This window comes from Thamnophis sirtalis, unplaced genomic scaffold, assembly GCF_051295495.1.
Source record: "Thamnophis sirtalis isolate CommonGarterSnake01/CBP01778 unplaced genomic scaffold, rThaSir2_p1.2 scaffold_4, whole genome shotgun sequence".
NCBI lineage: Eukaryota > Metazoa > Chordata > Lepidosauria > Squamata > Natricidae > Thamnophis > Thamnophis sirtalis.
Genome location: NW_028261384.1, coordinates 98,256,891 through 98,273,860, shown reverse-complemented (window position 1 = coordinate 98,273,860; position 16,970 = coordinate 98,256,891). Strand labels below are relative to the sequence as shown.

The 16,970-nt window shown below is 35.4% G+C and overlaps 1 protein-coding gene across 8 annotated transcripts in view; it reads left to right on the top strand.

Moving 5' to 3' along the window:
* Positions 1–5,282: 5,282 nt before the first annotated feature.
* Positions 5,283–16,970, top strand: part of ATP6V0A1 (ATPase H+ transporting V0 subunit a1) — a 58,347-nt gene continuing 46,659 nt past the window's right edge. For all 8 annotated transcript variants that reach the window (XM_014056505.2, XM_014056504.2, XM_014056501.2 and 5 more), the window contains exons 1-5: positions 5,283–5,427; positions 7,848–8,010; positions 9,960–10,038; positions 11,717–11,814; positions 14,563–14,691. In XM_014056505.2, the coding sequence (XP_013911980.2) occupies positions 7,894–8,010; positions 9,960–10,038; positions 11,717–11,814; positions 14,563–14,691 (423 nt within the window). In that variant the 5' untranslated portion in view covers positions 5,283–5,427; positions 7,848–7,893. The remainder of the gene's footprint in view (positions 5,428–7,847; positions 8,011–9,959; positions 10,039–11,716; positions 11,815–14,562; positions 14,692–16,970) is intronic.

The window sequence follows — 16,970 nt, the reverse complement described above, 5'->3', positions numbered from 1 at the left end:
GCAACAGTAGTTGCCATTTTATGGAGATGAAGCAATTCTGAACTGGTAACTTGCCATAAACAAATCTGAAGATTATTCTGCATGCTTTCTAATGTGGTCAAAAGTTATGAGTCTCACTGATAAAGAAACTTATCTTTAATTCAAACGAAAGCTGTATGAATGGAAATGAATTCCATAAAGATCATGAATGTATAAACATCTCAGAAAACGAAGAAAAGTTCTCCATTTAAGTGGGCTATTTTCATTATTTAGACCACATGTGGGGAAATGGCCTATTTATATGACTTGTAGACTTCAACACCCAGAATTCTGGGAATTGAAGTTAAATCACAAAAGGGCCATTGTTTCCTCATCCCTGATTTAAATTATTGAGAGTAAGAATGCACTCCAAAAGATTTTAGGAAGCTTAATTCCATGAAATCTAAGGTGTTATGCTCTTGAAAAAAAATCCACAATAAATCCTTCTAGTTTCAACTTGAAAATGACAGAGACTGATCTCAGCAATTGCCTAAAAAAACCCAAGACAAGAGGAAAAGTGAATAGAAAAAATAAAACAGCAAACATTTGTTTGTTTGGAATTCATGGTTTATAACTAAAGAAAAGAGAGAGCTAATATTCCCCCTAACTGTTGTAAAACAGCTATAAGTCACTGACTTTACAAAATGAAGTCTTCCAGCTAGAATTTGTTACTGCTTACTCCTGTCAACATGGGCAATACTGATAAGAAACTTCTGTGGCTCTAATTGCAATTGACATTGATGGACTCTAAATAGCCAACCAGAGTCACCTTGTAGAGGAAATGGGCAGTATAAAAATTAATTAATTAAAAGATGGCTTTAGCACAGCAGGAAAAAGCAGCCTGAAGTAGATCCAAAGGTGCTTTTCCAGAAGGCAACTGGTCTTCCTTGATTTTTTTTTCTTGAAAAGTATTTGCTTCTCATCAAAGAAGTGAAAACGAAGAAAAAATGAAGAGGAAATCCAGTTGCCTTTTGGAAAAGCACCTTTGGGACAACAATGGCCTGGATCACAGGTGTCAAACTCGCAGCATCACGTTGCCATCATGTGAGGTATCACAATGTTTTCCCCCTTTGTGGAACTGGGGTGGCCATGGCCTGCATGTGATGCATCTGGCCAGTTTGACATCCCTGGTATGGATGATTGAGAATCTCCATAGACATTTAACCTGTAGTGGAAACAATGTACCTAATCTGAATGCATTCAAGGAATGCTATTTCTTTTGAACAACATAAATGGCCTTATATGAAACAATGGTTGGTCCTTTGACGATATTAATTGATTATGGTACTTTTTAACACATCTGAAAAAATAGATATTTGACAGAGGCATTGATATACAGCACATCATTTTTATTGCTCAGATCAGACTCCACACCCAATGCCTTGCAGATGTGCAATCCTTCAGTTTCTATAAACCCTAGCCAGGATGTGGAAGTTATTTTAATTTGCTTTGGCATGTAAAAATAAAGTCTGGTTTACTAGTCTGATATTTGGGAGATAAATATATATACATAACTGCAGAAAATGCATGATTCAGTTTCCAAAACTACATCAAACATCTTCATTATTTAGTCATGTGTCAGGCTCAGGTGAAAAGCCAGTCAATCCATTTCATGCACCCAAAATCATGTTTATACTTATATATGTTATCTAATACATGCTTGATGAAATAAAATAAAATAAATTACTGTTGCAACTAATGAATCAACACTTTTGTTAATCTGAAAAAAGGTAGATCCTGTACTTGTGAGAGAATATAAGAAAGAAAAAAAATCCTACATATATACACATCAAGAAATTGCAAGGTAAGCGACATCATGCAGAACAAATAAAAAGGTATAAGAAATAGTATCTTAAATAAATTAATGTCCTAAGAGAAAGGAAACCTATATAAAACTAGCTCATACCAACACTATATTTCTCTCCTATCTTTCTATCTTTGCAACCCATTTTTGTTTTAGATATCCTTCTGGTTTTTGAACTATTGTACCTTTTATCTTTTTCAGAATCTCAAGTTTATCCAAACAATGTTCTCTTGCTCTTCACCTTTCTCTTAGCTTGTTTGCTCTTTATTTTATATGACCAAACTATCTTAAGATATTTTTCTACTGGTCACACACTCCTATATTAATCCACATTCATTCAATCTCAGCTGAATCTCTTATTAAATACCCTTTTGAATACCCAATTTGCATAGCATTCAATTTATTTTTATGATGTGATTAAGGCAGTAGACGAGAAACTAGATTTAAGTTCCAGTGCTGGTAACATTGGGTCAGTCACTTTCTCTCTCAATCTTAGGAAGGAACTGGCAAAGTACTTTAAAAACGCTGCTATCCCCCCCCCCCCCCCAGCATGGCACTTGTCAAGAGTGAAAACTTACTTTTATCGCATTACATTGAAATCTAACACATAGTATATATCCCCCCTCCCCCCTCACCCCCTCCCCCCATTTCCCAGAGCCCGTACACGGTATAGATTTTTAATAAACAGTCTAAAATATATTGAGACAAAAGAAATAAAAAAAAAGAAGTTAATAACATCTCTACATTGATCTTAGCTTCTTCCTGTTACACTAACTTTGAACAGTTTAAATTATTCCTGATCTTAAGCATAGGCTATCTGGAATTTCTTAGTCCCATATTTGTTTTGTATATAGTCAATCCATTTTTTCCAGTCTCGTTTATATCTCTCATTTGAATGATCTTTAAGATATGCCGATATTTTAGCCATCTCGGCTAAGTTTGTAACTTTCAATGTCCATTCTTGAGTGAAAACTTACTTGAAGGCACAATGTATCCTACTCTCTTTTACAAGTAATTTTTAACTTAAAACAATTTATTTAATGACTGTTTGAAATTACAACAGCATTTTAAAAAGTGACTTATGATTGATTTCACACTTTAGACTATTGCAGCATTCCCATGGTCACATGATCAATAAGCCAAATATATACGTTTATCAGCATACATAAGAGCATATACATTTATATTACCAACTGACACACCTCTCAAATCACCATAAGCATTCCTTATATATTGATCCAGTACAATAAACAACCAAAGCAATATCATCTTATTCTCAGCACTCCTAAGCATTCCATTTATTATCACATTTCCCCCATTATATACTCTTATAGTTGAATTCAGCAAGTAGTCAAGCTATATTCATACAGAATAAACATTTGCATTATCATACATTCTGTCTAAAATAATGAATGCATAATTCAATCCATGTCATTCTTTACTCATCTTCAGTTCCACATTCAATAACATAATTCCATATATCCTTCTCCTTGAACTGATGCAACTAGCGGTGTTTGACCACACTTGTAGGAAGCAGCAGGTGAAACTAGGTAAAATCACATTGAATGCCCGTTCAATTAACACAGGAGCCCACCAAGGCTGTGTGCTCTCTCCATTATTTTTTTCTTTATACACCAATGACTGCCTCTTCAAGGATTCCTCTGTTAAAGTAGTTTGCAGATAATAAAACATTCATTGGTCTTATTCCAGGCGATGATGATGATGAATACAAAAGTGAGGTTGAATAACTGGCCCTGTGATGCAGTCAAAACAATCTGGAACTGAACACATTTTAAACTAGAAATGATAGTAGGTTTTAGGAGAAGCTCTACTATTCTACTATAGGATATTAGAAAACACAGTATTAACAGTAGAGACCTTCAAGTTTCTGGATTCTAAATTCTGGCAGGACTTGAAATGGACACCTAACACAGGACTATCATTAAAAAGGCACAACAAAGAATGTTTTTCTTGCGTCAACTCAAAAACCTCAGATTGCCCAAGGATCTGCTGAAACAGTTCTACAGAGAAATTACTGAGTGTCATTTGTATTTCTATAACTGTTTGGTTTGACACAACAACTAAACAGGACAGATACAGATTTCAACGGATAGTTAGGACTGTATAAAAAACAAGTGCATCTAGCCTGCCTTCTATTGAGGACCAGCATACTGCATGAGCCAGAAAGGGGGTGAGAAAACATCTACAGATCCCTCACATCATGGACATAAGCTGTTTGAACTTCACCCCTTAGGATGCTGCTATAGGGCATTGCATGCCTAAACAACTAGACAAAGAGGTAGCTTTTCCCCCATCACTCTGCTAAACATCTAACTCCCACAATCTTATGCCTAAATAATATCTATCCATGTGGTAGGGCTCTATTGTTATTCTTCTAATCTTACCTTCCTTACTACCTTTTTCTATTGGTATATTTTGATTTATGACTGCATCCTATGATTTATGAACCCTGGCATCCCTTTGATATTGGTATGTATACTGAGAGTTTATGCATCTGAGACAAATTCCTCATGTGTCTAGTCAAACTTGGCCAATAAAGCATATTCCGATTCCAATATTTATTATTATTAAGGGATGCAGCTATAAGAGATAGTAAAATGCATTTTTGGATTTAAGGAATCTGACTTACAGGGTTGAAATGTATCATTATTGTAACATTTAGTAAATTAGCTATGTACTGGACTAATAACTGCAAACCCTCAATGGCTGGGCAAAGTATGCCTCATTTTGTAAAGACAAATTATTTATCTAAAATATTTATATGGCTGCCCAATACAGACAATAACTTTGGGTGGCATACAAAATTATTAAAATGAAATTCAAAAGAAAAGTAACAAACATCACTAAAACAGAATATGTTAGAAACCTTAGAAAGATAAAGGGTTTTGCTAATAAAAATCCACAACTCTCCCCACCCCCCAATGAGTTGAATCATTTCCAAAGAAATTGTATTCATACATAAATGTGAATACTAAATATTGGGTAACACTATTCTATTGGTCTTGCGTATGCTATTTTTTGGGTCGCCAATGTCAGATGACGGATATGGCACAAAAATAATAATAATCCTATTTTCTAAACGGCTCTTTTTGTACATAAAATATCGAAGAAATATTAAATAGGAATAAATAACAAATCAATCTTCTTCAACTGGTGCTCTGTAGATACTTTGAACTAGAATTGCGAGAGTTGGAGCCTAAGAGATCGGCAGTGCATTACATGGAAAAATCCCGATCAGAGTAGTCCCCTTCGCTGCCCCTGATCCTGCCGAGAAAAGGCGATTTGGGGATGAACCCCGTTTTCCGGATCAAATCCTCCGTCCATCCCACTCGAAAGGAAAAGGCTCCCGACGAATAACATAACTCTCCTTGCAGACGGGCCACTGAAGAACCGGGCCGTCAGTATCTCCCCACACAAGCAACCCAACGACGCCCCGCCCACCAGCGGGAGAACAGCGGGAGAACAAGAGCAGAAGGCCGGACCAGGCGTCCTGCAAGGAGGGAGTTACGTCGTTACGCGGTGACGTCATTGACGGAAGCTCAGGCGGCACCTCTGGATTGAGGCAGTGGGTCACCCTTGGAGAGGTAGGTGTTGGGGGGGGTGTCCTTTGGGAGAGGTTCTCTTTCTGGCGAGAGGCTGAGAAGGCAATAGCAGGATGCCCTTTGTCCTGGGGGAGGGGAGCGGTGGGCAATTGTGGGGTGAGCGATTTGGCCTCTGTCCGCGGGATGCAATGGTTGTGGGAAAGGGCTTTTTGATGCTGGTGTTCTACCAGCTTAATGCTTAGGTCTCTTGCCCTCTTAATCCGTGTTGTTTGGTTAAAAAGGAGAGCAAAAGAGAGGATTTTATCGGTGTGAGGTTGAAGAAGCTGGGCATTGGGGAGGGAGCTCATCTATGGGTGGGGGGAGCATGTTTTTCCTGGCGATCATACCTGGGTCATCCTTGAAAGGAGGGGACGCTTCATCAGCCTTTTTAAGAGGGCAGGCATTTTGAGAGAAAGATTATTTTATATTGCTCTTATTAAGCTATATGGGGATTTTATTTCTTATGATCAAGGAATATTGGGGATTGGATGATCATGGAAGGCGGATGGTGAAGGAGGAATATTGGATAGCTTTTCTTTCTACTTCTTTACCATAATTGTGAAGAATATATGGTAGGAATAGGTGGGCAGTAGACTCTGTGATGTGCGAGAGGTATTAGCAGTTTGATCTTCATTTTGGTGATTTGACGGGGCAGGATCTGAAATGCAAATAAATTGTAAAGAATACAATGATAGGAAGGAATGACTGTTTCTCAAAAATTATTGTGTCCTTCTCTTTCCCCCATCCCACCCCACCCCACCCCCAGGATTACTAAAGGCAGAAATGTTAATTATCTGTGGGATTTGGAAAAGGTTTGGTTATGCAGCAGAGGATAATGTATGAATTAAAATATTGATTCATTGCAGACATGTTATCAGATCTAGGCTGCACAAATCTGGATGGCCATTAGACAGCAGCAAAGAATCTGTTTTTTTTCCTGCCATATAGTGATGTGGAATTTTGTAACCTAAATCTGGTATCTTTGATTATTTACTACCCTGATTTTTTAATCTAATTGCTAGATCTTTTTGGTTTTTGTTAATACACTATAGTCACTAAACATTTTTGAACACAATGATAATAATTTGCTTTTTAAAATCTTCTCTTTTAGTTTGGATAATGGCTTTTGTTGTGTTTTTGTACAAGGCTTCTTATTCTGTGTTTGTCAGCCTGCAATATTATGAGCAGGAGGTTGGAAATGTAGTTTTGTTCCTTGTGGTTTCCAGTTAATTTTGAATGGTAGCTTTCATGTTTTATTTTTAATGCAAAATATACTATCACACATACGTTAAAACTTATTGTGCATCCTATTGTCTAAAAAGAGGAAGTACAAATCTTTTGAAAGCTGTTCAGGTTCTACAGGTTCTCAGGTGGATAATATAATTCTGTTTATTGGCATCCTTAATTCACTAATAGGAAGCATATAAGGCATTCTACAAAATGTTTTGCATTGGCAATTAATAAGTGATGCTTTATAGATGGAAAACAATGCATTTTGGTTGATGGAAATTCAAATATTTCATGAATTTGCTTAGACTTATCTCTTAGCATTTTCATGTATGTAAGCATATAATTAGTGCCTCTTTATTTTATGACCTTTATTGGAATTGCCACAATACCAAGTATTATTTGCTTCCATAGATCTTTAATCTATGATCTCTGGATATGGTGTGTTTGTTACTGAAAATTGAATTTGGAATCCTTAGGCTAAAGGTGAATCCGCTGCAGTATGATAGGGGCGGAAAAACAGTTCCTTTACTAAAATAGCTGTCAACTATAAATCTCCAGTAATGTTTCTAAGACAAAAGATACTGTTTGATGTTATGAGAGGGACTGATGTTTGAAGCTTTAGGATCAAGGCTGAATGATTAATCTCAGAAACAATTATCTACAGATGAACTGTCTAAATTGGGATTATTTGAATGGCATATAAAATGCATTAACAGGACATAGAAGTCACTTGTAATGGTAATATTATTATGCAGCTTCTAAGAATTGAAACAATACAGATATATGGATATTTACACATTCAAAATGTGGAATAGCACATTAAGATCGGATATGGCAGTCTTTTGGAAATTGTTGGTTAGACTTGATATTGAGGATAAACTGAGCATGCCAGAAAATGAGTCTCTTAATGGACATAGTTTAATAGATAGTAAACTAGTGATATAGAAGTTGCTCACTGCTGTTCCTCTGGCCTTCCAATTCTCTGTTCCCCTAATTAACATAAAGCCTACTCAGCATTTTTATTTCCTAGAATGCCATGATAATTTGTCACTATTAAAGTCATAACATAAGTTAAACAATTATCACCCTTCTTCAAGAGTAATTTGTAAAAGTTCAGATCTGAAATTAATTCACATGTATAGACTCCAAGAAGGATTTGTGTAAACTTATCTTAATGTTTCCCCCCCCTTAAGGTATATGAAGATTCTCATCCTAGTTTGATTGGCTTCTTTTTTCACCATGGGTGAACTCTTCCGAAGTGAGGAAATGACTCTTGCACAACTTTTCCTGCAGTCTGAAGCAGCATACTGCTGTGTCAGTGAATTGGGAGAACTTGGGAAGGTCCAGTTTCGAGATGTACGTATTTGCTTAGGTTCATTAATATAATTATTATGCTCCAAAAACATGATTTTGTGCTCAGAATTTTTGTATTTTTCAAGAGCATTAATGGGATTTCTTTCAATTAAGTATGTGATGATTCAGACCTATGATTGAAAATGGCTATACTTGGTAAGGCACACTTTTTAAAGTTAATCTGACTAGAAGTTATAATTACAGTAGCAAAAAGTAATACAAACAAAAAAATAGAGTTAAAGCTGCAGAAAAGGAAAAAGACAAAGAATAGAAATAACAGAAAATAAAAATATAGCAAAGAAAAAATATAAAGATGTGAACCCCTTCTTCATCACAGCAGGTATAAACAATTTTAGTAATGTATCACTTTCTCTTAAATACAATAAATGATCTTTCTGTATCCCATCCATGCAAATCCATAAAACTTTGCCATTTCAGTCCTGATGTTACCAAAAGTTCATTAAAGATTACCAGAGATAACAACGTATCTGTTTTAACCTTGATCAAATGTACCAAATGTATATTCCTTTTACTTTTAACAATCTTGATCTTTAATTTCTTCAAATTATATCCTAGAAATTGATTTTATTTATTTATTTATTTTGTCCCATCTCACACGGTTCTTCAAAGTTTTAACAAGCCTCTTTTGAAAATCCAAAACAGCAAACTTACCCAGGTCATTGTTTTGTCTACTTTTTTAATTATTAAGACACCAATTTCTTTTGTACAATACTCTCTTCTTTAAACTCTTTTTCAAATGAGGCTCAGTTCTTATCAGGTAATACTTGTTTCTTTTCTCTCATTTTTAAATACAATCTATAGAGGCAGACACTCTTAAAACTGACTTCTGAGTCCATTGTTCAAAAATATCCAGTGTTAAAATATTTCCCTTTATTCTGTATTAGTAAGTTGAGTTTGTTTTCCTTTAATCGTAGTATTTAGCTCCTTTTTGTCTGTCTAATGTCCAATATTTAAAGTCCTGCCTTATTTTTAAAAAATAATAGAAAAGAAAGCATTTTTCCACAGGAAGGAGTCCTTGTAATTAATTCCAAAACCTTATTTCAAATTTACTTGGACTCCTAATCCTTTGATTCAATTTAGCAGGACAGAATGGCTCAGCCATGGTAGATATGCTCCTAATCCCTTCCCTTAAATGTTGCCATCTTATGGGATCTAGATAGCATGTCTTTTCAAAAAGCAGCCTCTGCTCTGTGGAACATGTTTCCCCTCGAGGTTTGGCACTCTTCCCTCCTCTTAGCCTTCTGAAAAGTATTTTAGACTTGACTTTTCCTTCAAGCGCTGGGATAGGGTGAGGTGGATGAGAGGAATTAACAAAGTAGTACATGTGGATGCTCAATTTTGGTGCCAGGTTTTTAATGTTTTTGGCTACACACACACATACATACATACATACATACATACATACATACATACATACATACATACAATACATACATATAGTTTTAATTGTTAACTGAGAGCTACCCAGAATTTGATATAAGATGGGCAACTGTATGAATGTTTTACGTAAAAAAATAAATCGTATATTTTCAGATTTGTTCTTCCAGAAAATTCTACTAGCAGAAAAATAAGTAATAATCAATTTCCAGATAAATTAGAAAAGGAAGCATGCAAACTTGGTGTTCTTTTAAAAGCGCCAACTGCTCAAAACCTGCCAGAATCTGCTCTCTTGTATCTTCCTGAAGAGCAACTGTATGAGCACTGATAGGCAATCTGCTCCCCTCTCTACTCTATCACTGGCTTCTTCGCTGCAGTCATTGGTTCTGCTTTTTATGGCCCTGTCTTCAGTCCGCCATTTTGTTCTCTGAAAGTTCAAGGTTTAGATTGTTGAACTAGTTTCTGAAGTGAAGTTGGAGGCAGAGAGTGACAGTATGTTCATGTTTCTACATATACTAGTATATACCATTATAATTACATGCATTTATTGACAGCTAAACCCTGATGTGAATGTGTTCCAACGTAAATTTGTTAACGAAGTCCGAAGATGTGAAGAGATGGACAGGAAGCTCAGTATGTCATTGTTTTCTTTTACTTGTACTCTTTGTGTAGATTTATAGGACAAAATTAGGTTATATATATATTTGTATACACGCTAGATTCACATTTAGTGCCAGTTCTGATTTTTGAATATAGGTAGTTCTCATGTAACAACCATTCATTCTGCAGCCATTCAAACTTACAGTGGTACTGAATTAATGGCACTTATGATGCTTAAGTTAACTTAACTCATACTTAACTCATACTTAAATTGGCAAGCATCCTCATGGTCATGTGATTGTGGTGTCCTTCTTACAATTATGTCATTGCAGCATCATGTCATGTGATGACCATGTGTGACCTTCTTTTCTGGCTTCCCATAAGCAAAGTCAATGGGTAATATGACAGGAGATCACAAATGGTAATCATGCGACATCCTTGCTTGTGATTTACTTAACTAAGGCAACCAGAAGTGCCAGAATTTATATTGCTAAGCAGTGCAGTTATATTTCATGATCACATTACTTACATTAAATCTGATTCCAATTACTGACATTAAATGAAGATTACCTATGAATGAAAATTGACTGGGTTCAAAGATAATGTTAACTTTTTTTTATTAAGAAAAATGACAGAGTTAGCATAACACACTAAGCCAAAAATAGGCAAATCTTATTATATCGTAGCCTGTGGCGCATCTTAAATAAAATAACTCTATCCCAATAGAGTATTCTTTGTGCGTATTCACTTTTTGGATGCAAGATGATGTAACATATTGAGACCAGCTCTGCTACATTGATTGGCAACCATTTTTCCTGGTATCTCGAACATCTTTATAAATATTGCCATCTGCTTCCTGTTTTACTGCATTTAATTTTTAAAAAAGAACAAAGTAGAATGAAGAAATTTGGATGTTTCTCTCCCTACTTTATATTTCTATATCTCTTTGATACCTCCCATAGAGGCTATGGAAAAAGGCCTAGGAGTGTAGGAATCTCTTTGTGTTTGCTCTAGCCTTTCATATGTGTTGACAGAATTAACCTCAAACTAACCCTTTGATTTAGCGCTAATAAGATGAACAAAACAAAAGATAGACAACTCTTTTACCAAATCTGATTACAAATATATATTAAAGCACAATTTTTCCATAATTCAGATTTGAATAACACAGATCTGAGTAAATGCCTTGAAGGTCTGGTGTGCAGCTACCAAAGGCTATTGGAAATTCTTATAAATTGTATTTTTAATGTGACAAGAATGTTCAGCAACTATATGACGGGAAAGTGTTCAGTAACTATATTTAATTATAACTCAGTTTAAACAAAGATAAAAACAGGCTTTTCCTTAGTCCCCCAGCTTTTTGGATTGTGATCTCTGCACACTTGCAAAGTATGGTTATGGTCCTTGCCTGGAAAAAGAAGTGCATCCTGTACTATGATAACATGCTAGTTAAAATAGTGAATTTAATTATTTTCTGACTTCTTCAGGAACTCAAGGTGACATTGTACAAGTATGATTAAAGAGTATATAGTTTTGAATTTTAATATTTGCCCCTTTGTACAACTTTTATTTTTTTAATGGGATGAGATGTTTGGAGAATGGAGGCATAAATTGAAATTAATGGATTTGGATTTGGGAATCATTGATTAATTTGTTTTCTGATACAATACTGCATATCTTCAATCACAATGTCACTATGACTCTTTTTCAGGATTTGTGGAAAAAGAAATTAAGAAGGCTAACATTCCCCTCACAGACACTGGAGAGAATCCAGAAGTGCCATTTCCTCGAGACATGATTGACTTGGAGGTAAATACGTTATGTAAAGCAGGGGTGTCAAACTCAAGGCCCAGGGGCCAGATCCGGCCCATGGGATGTTTAGAACTAGCCCCCAGGGCCACCCTGGAAACAGTGAAGAACTGGCCTGGGGTGCTTCTGCCAGTGAAAACGGAGGTCGGGAGAGCTGTGTGCAGCCTACTGGAGCTCGATTTTCATTGGCAGATGGTTGCAGGAGCCTGTTGCAGCTGAAAACGGTGTTTGCGAGGGCAGCAGGCAGCAGTTTTTGCTAGTAGAGTGCTTGGGCCATCACAGGCGCCCACGACAGGGGTGACATCAAGCTGGTTCCCCTCCCCCCCCGGTCAGACGCAACCCCGATGTGGCCCTCAATGAAATTGAGTTTGACACCTCTGATGTAAAGTGTTGTATGTTGACAATGCAAAACTTATTTTTTCTGCAATAGGTTATAGAAAGGAATTATCAATACCATGCTTCCATGATATTAATATAAGCTTCTCCTAAGTTAATAGTTTAGAAAAAAGTGCAAAATACAATATTTTTCTTAGTAAATCCCTTGAGTACTGATTTTAGTGAATAGCTGTGGTAAATTTGGATACTGAACATTTAGCTATAAATATTCTGCTTTTCATTATCAAATACACAAAGCCACAAATATACTTTCAATAAAGGCTACAATATCATAAATAGCAAGGCTTTGGTAACTAAACAGATTGTTATAGCATAGAAACGATGTGTGCTACATTAATAAACAAACAATTAGGAAAATAAAAAGATTTCATGATATGTTCCAGTGAAAATTGGTGCTTGGGTATAAAAATGCATATCACATCATAATGCATATTGACACAGATTAATTCTACGTCCCAAATGTACCCTTGTTTCCTACTTTTTGTGACATAACCCGCATCAGTTCTTTTTCCATTCCCTGTATCTTATTTTCTGCCTTGTTACCTCCTTCAATTTTTTGTTACAATAAAGTGATTCAGCACTGATTGCTCATAAACCATCAAAGCCTCTTTTTTCTTTCCCTGAGAGTATTTCATATTTCTGTTACTGCTTTCTATCAGAATGTGAGTGTGTAGGAAAGGCAATAGAAAAAGCAAATAGGCCAAGGAGCATCTTAGGATTGAGAGATCATTCTAGTTCGCTTTTGTGAAGTGCAGGGTTGGGTTTTTTTGTTTTTTGTTTTGCAAGAAGAGTAAACAGTTACCATTAAACCTCTTATGAAGTACTGGTGCTTTGATATTGAATTAGATGTTTGTGTAAATATTAACGTTTGGAGGAGCCAGGGAGAAGTATTTCACACATTTAAAATTCTATGTTGATTAAGAAAAATAGTGGAAGAAAGATACTATTTGGATAATAAAAGTCTTTGAATTACAGCCCTAACTGGGACCAGAATTTGCATTGCTGAGCAAAGTAGTAATTAAGCACATCACCATGTGATATACTGATTAGCTATGCTAGTTCCTGCAGTCCTGGTTGTGGATATTAAACAAGGACTGTATGGTCGCTAGGTGACAGGGTATCAGGCAAAGTGTAGGGCAGACAAAAAGTTGGAGATAGGTGAAGAGATAGATGGATGGGGGGTAAGGGGTGACGAAGCATAAACAATCCGCACAGGAGAGGATTACATAAATTGTGGGACACCACCAGTGTCATAAATCAGTACAGCTTTCAAGCATCCACATTTTGATTACATAATCGTGGTAGCACCACAATAGCTGGAGCTTCAAGGAATGTAATTATCATTCATTCAGTGATGTTGTAACAAATGGTCTTTAAATATATGGATATAACTGGAGGACTACCTGTATCTGATTCAGAACTATAACTTGGAGAATATGCATTAATTAACAGTATAGATTCTCAACAGAACCTCAATATACAATATACTTTCCCCTATGTGGCAGGAGCTGGTTGCACTTATGCCGCATCTTACAGGCCATCATATATCCTCCCCAACTTGGCAATAGCCATGTTTGGTTCCTCCATGCATCACATGTTACCTTCCTGCTGGCCTGCTTCCTGTAACTCACTTAATAATCCACAGTCTTTGCTTAACAATGGCCATCAGAAGTGCTGGGATTGCCTTCATTAAGTAGCATGGTCATTAGAAGGTAGAAGTTTAGGGGACAGACACACACACACACACACACACACACACACACACACACACACACACAGCCTAAATCAAACATTTTGGTGTCAGGATCTCTTTATATTGTTAAAAATGATTGAGGACCAAAAATATGTTTTTATTTATGTGGGTTATATCTATTGAAATGTACTGTATTAGAAATTAAAACAGAAATAAAACATTTATTTATTTGAATTTGTGGACTACCTGAACACCTCCCCACACCACACTTTGAACTTCACAAAATTATTTAAACATTAGAGTATTAGAAGTCTTTACTTAATACTGTGCAGATATCATTGTATCAAAATAAATATATGTATGTTCTACAGCTATATAATTAAAAAAATTAGAGAGAAAATATTTGGGAACATTCAAGAATGAAATTTCAATAATTGATTGATATAATTTGTATATAAATAGATATAAAATGTAGAGTTATTGAATTTTATATTATGGCCAATGCTGCAGCATTCATTTTGAGGCTAGCATTTGTCCATCTCTGCATCATAACTCTTCATTGAAGTTTACATTAATATGCACATTGAAAAAATAAACATGTCTGAAGTATATTGATGATTGCTTTATTTTTTCTTGTTTCCTCCCCAATCACTTTCTAGGCAAACTTTGAGAAAATTGAGAATGAGCTAAAGGAGATCAACACCAATCAGGAAGCCCTGAAAAGGAATTTCCTAGAGCTAACAGAGTTGAAATTCATACTTCGAAAAACTCAACAATTTTTTGATGAGGTCAGAATATCGGAATGTTTTCAATTCTTATCATCTGGGCCAGCCCATCATAACCCACTGTTTTCCTTCTTACAAATGCCTACTTAAGTTGCAATTTGGGTTGGCAGCTCTATTTGCTTCTGAGGAGTTGTTGCAAACTGTTTTTCATTATTCATGAAAATTTGAGAATTAGACATAGAAAAATCTATTTGTACTCCTAGTTTCTAGGACATCTTGCAGCTACATAAGTATTTGGAATATCGCCAAGCATGTTTTACAGTTAGATAGAAAAGAGAGTTTACAGAAGTACAAAGACATAAAGTTCTATATTTTTAGAGCACAGTGGTAAAGCAGAAGTGATTGAATATTCTTATATGTCTAAACCAGGGAAGAATAATCACTTTCTACACTTTTCTCCTACATTTCTTATACTCCTTGACTATTGCCCTTACTGTCTTAAGCAGTAAATAGTAAAATTATAATCCAAGAATTGTGAAGAATGACACATTATCTATCATTGCTGTAAGCTATAATTTCAGTGGTCTGAGGTCAGTAAAATTATAATTCAAGAATTGTGAAGAACAACACATTATCATTGTTGTAAGCCATAATTTTAGTGGTCTGAGGTCAGTAAAATTATAATTCAAGAATTGTGAAGAATGACACATTATCTATCATTGCTGCAAGCCATAATGTTAGTGGCCCCATGTCATAAACTCACTTATCTGGAACATTTTCCTTCCAAATCTAGATTAAAGAATTAATTGAGATTTTCGCAGTCTTGTTTGGCTTCAGAAAAAATAAAAGGGAGGAATTTAAGAAATCTGTATCTGCAAATACCTTCATTGCAAAAAGTAATTTAAATCATAACTTTCCTTTTCAGAAATCCTGTTACTGGGCTATACCTGGTTTCAGGTATACATTTAGATTTAGGTTGTTCAGTTTTAATGTTACAAACATTATATAAAAACTGTTTTTGGGTGCATTTTTGGTAATTACTTGAATATGCTAAAGATATGAAATCATCTAATTCAGTGCTCCAAACAAGAAAAAATGTGTTGTGTAAATAGAGGGATCTATTTAGTCTTTGCACTATGGATGCTTTCACTTGCTTTGTGAATAATGATGTGGTGAATCTATACAATAATGGTTCTGGGTGCCTAACTTCAGATGTTGAATATCAGCTTCAGATTGTGGTTTTGGAGTGATTGATTTCTGTGTACATATGCAAGTAAATATTTTATTTTTATGACTGCCACCATGACAAGACAGCTCAAATACTGTTTTTAAAACAAAGGTTTAGTTAGAACAGTTATGGAATGTCTCTTGAAAAGGTGGTGCTTGGAAAAGCATCCAACCTTGGTGCAACATGTGCTTGTCAAATTTTTCTTTCGCTTGTCAACAGGCATGTATTAGATCTTTTCCAATTGCTTAAGAGATAATTTAAATGACATTTGAATGCAGGTTATATGACAACATCAGCTGCAAATATTAACTTTAAGTTATACGATTATTTTTATATTAGTCTTGCATATAATGACAGTTTATTTCCTGTTCAGTAGATTGTCCAGTGCCATGCTGAATATTCTCTGAATTATTTTCTCTTAGGCGTGACTGGAAAAATATTTTTTTTACCAAGGGCAGATGAAAATTCACTATGTAACTTAGATCCTCGCAGTTTGCCGAGAACACTGGCTTGAATTTTATCAACATAAAATTCATAACGTATCAATAATGTGGAACAGCTTGTGCTGGATATTCTTACATTAAGATAATTTCTTCTAAACCACATTGACAATTTTTTATATATGTGATATCTTTTTAATGCAAGAGCTACCCTAATTCAACCCCCAATACATTTTAAAGTGATAAATACATTGATATATTTTTACTGCTATTTGTAAGAATTGACCTTTCAGCTTCATACTCCAAATAGCATGTGGTGGACAATAGTATCACTAAAGAGGAAAAATGCCTATATCTGGCCTATTTCAGTCGTAAACAGACTGATCACTCTGGATTCCATATATTGGGTTATAACTTTACATTGAGATGTAACCTTAATAGTTTTGAGTTATTTCATGTTCATTCTTTGAAAAGTTTTACATAACCAGTTATCAGCACTCCAAATTTAGGGTGTGTTTTTAAGGTGGCATTGTCTAGTTGCTCCATCTTCCTTTTTTTAAAAAAAACCACACTGGTTGCTGCATTCAACATTTTGAAGACTTTATAAATCTTTTGGGAGAGATTTTTAAAGTATTTGTTGGTTAATGGCAAGAAATGGCTCCCAAGGCTTGCAG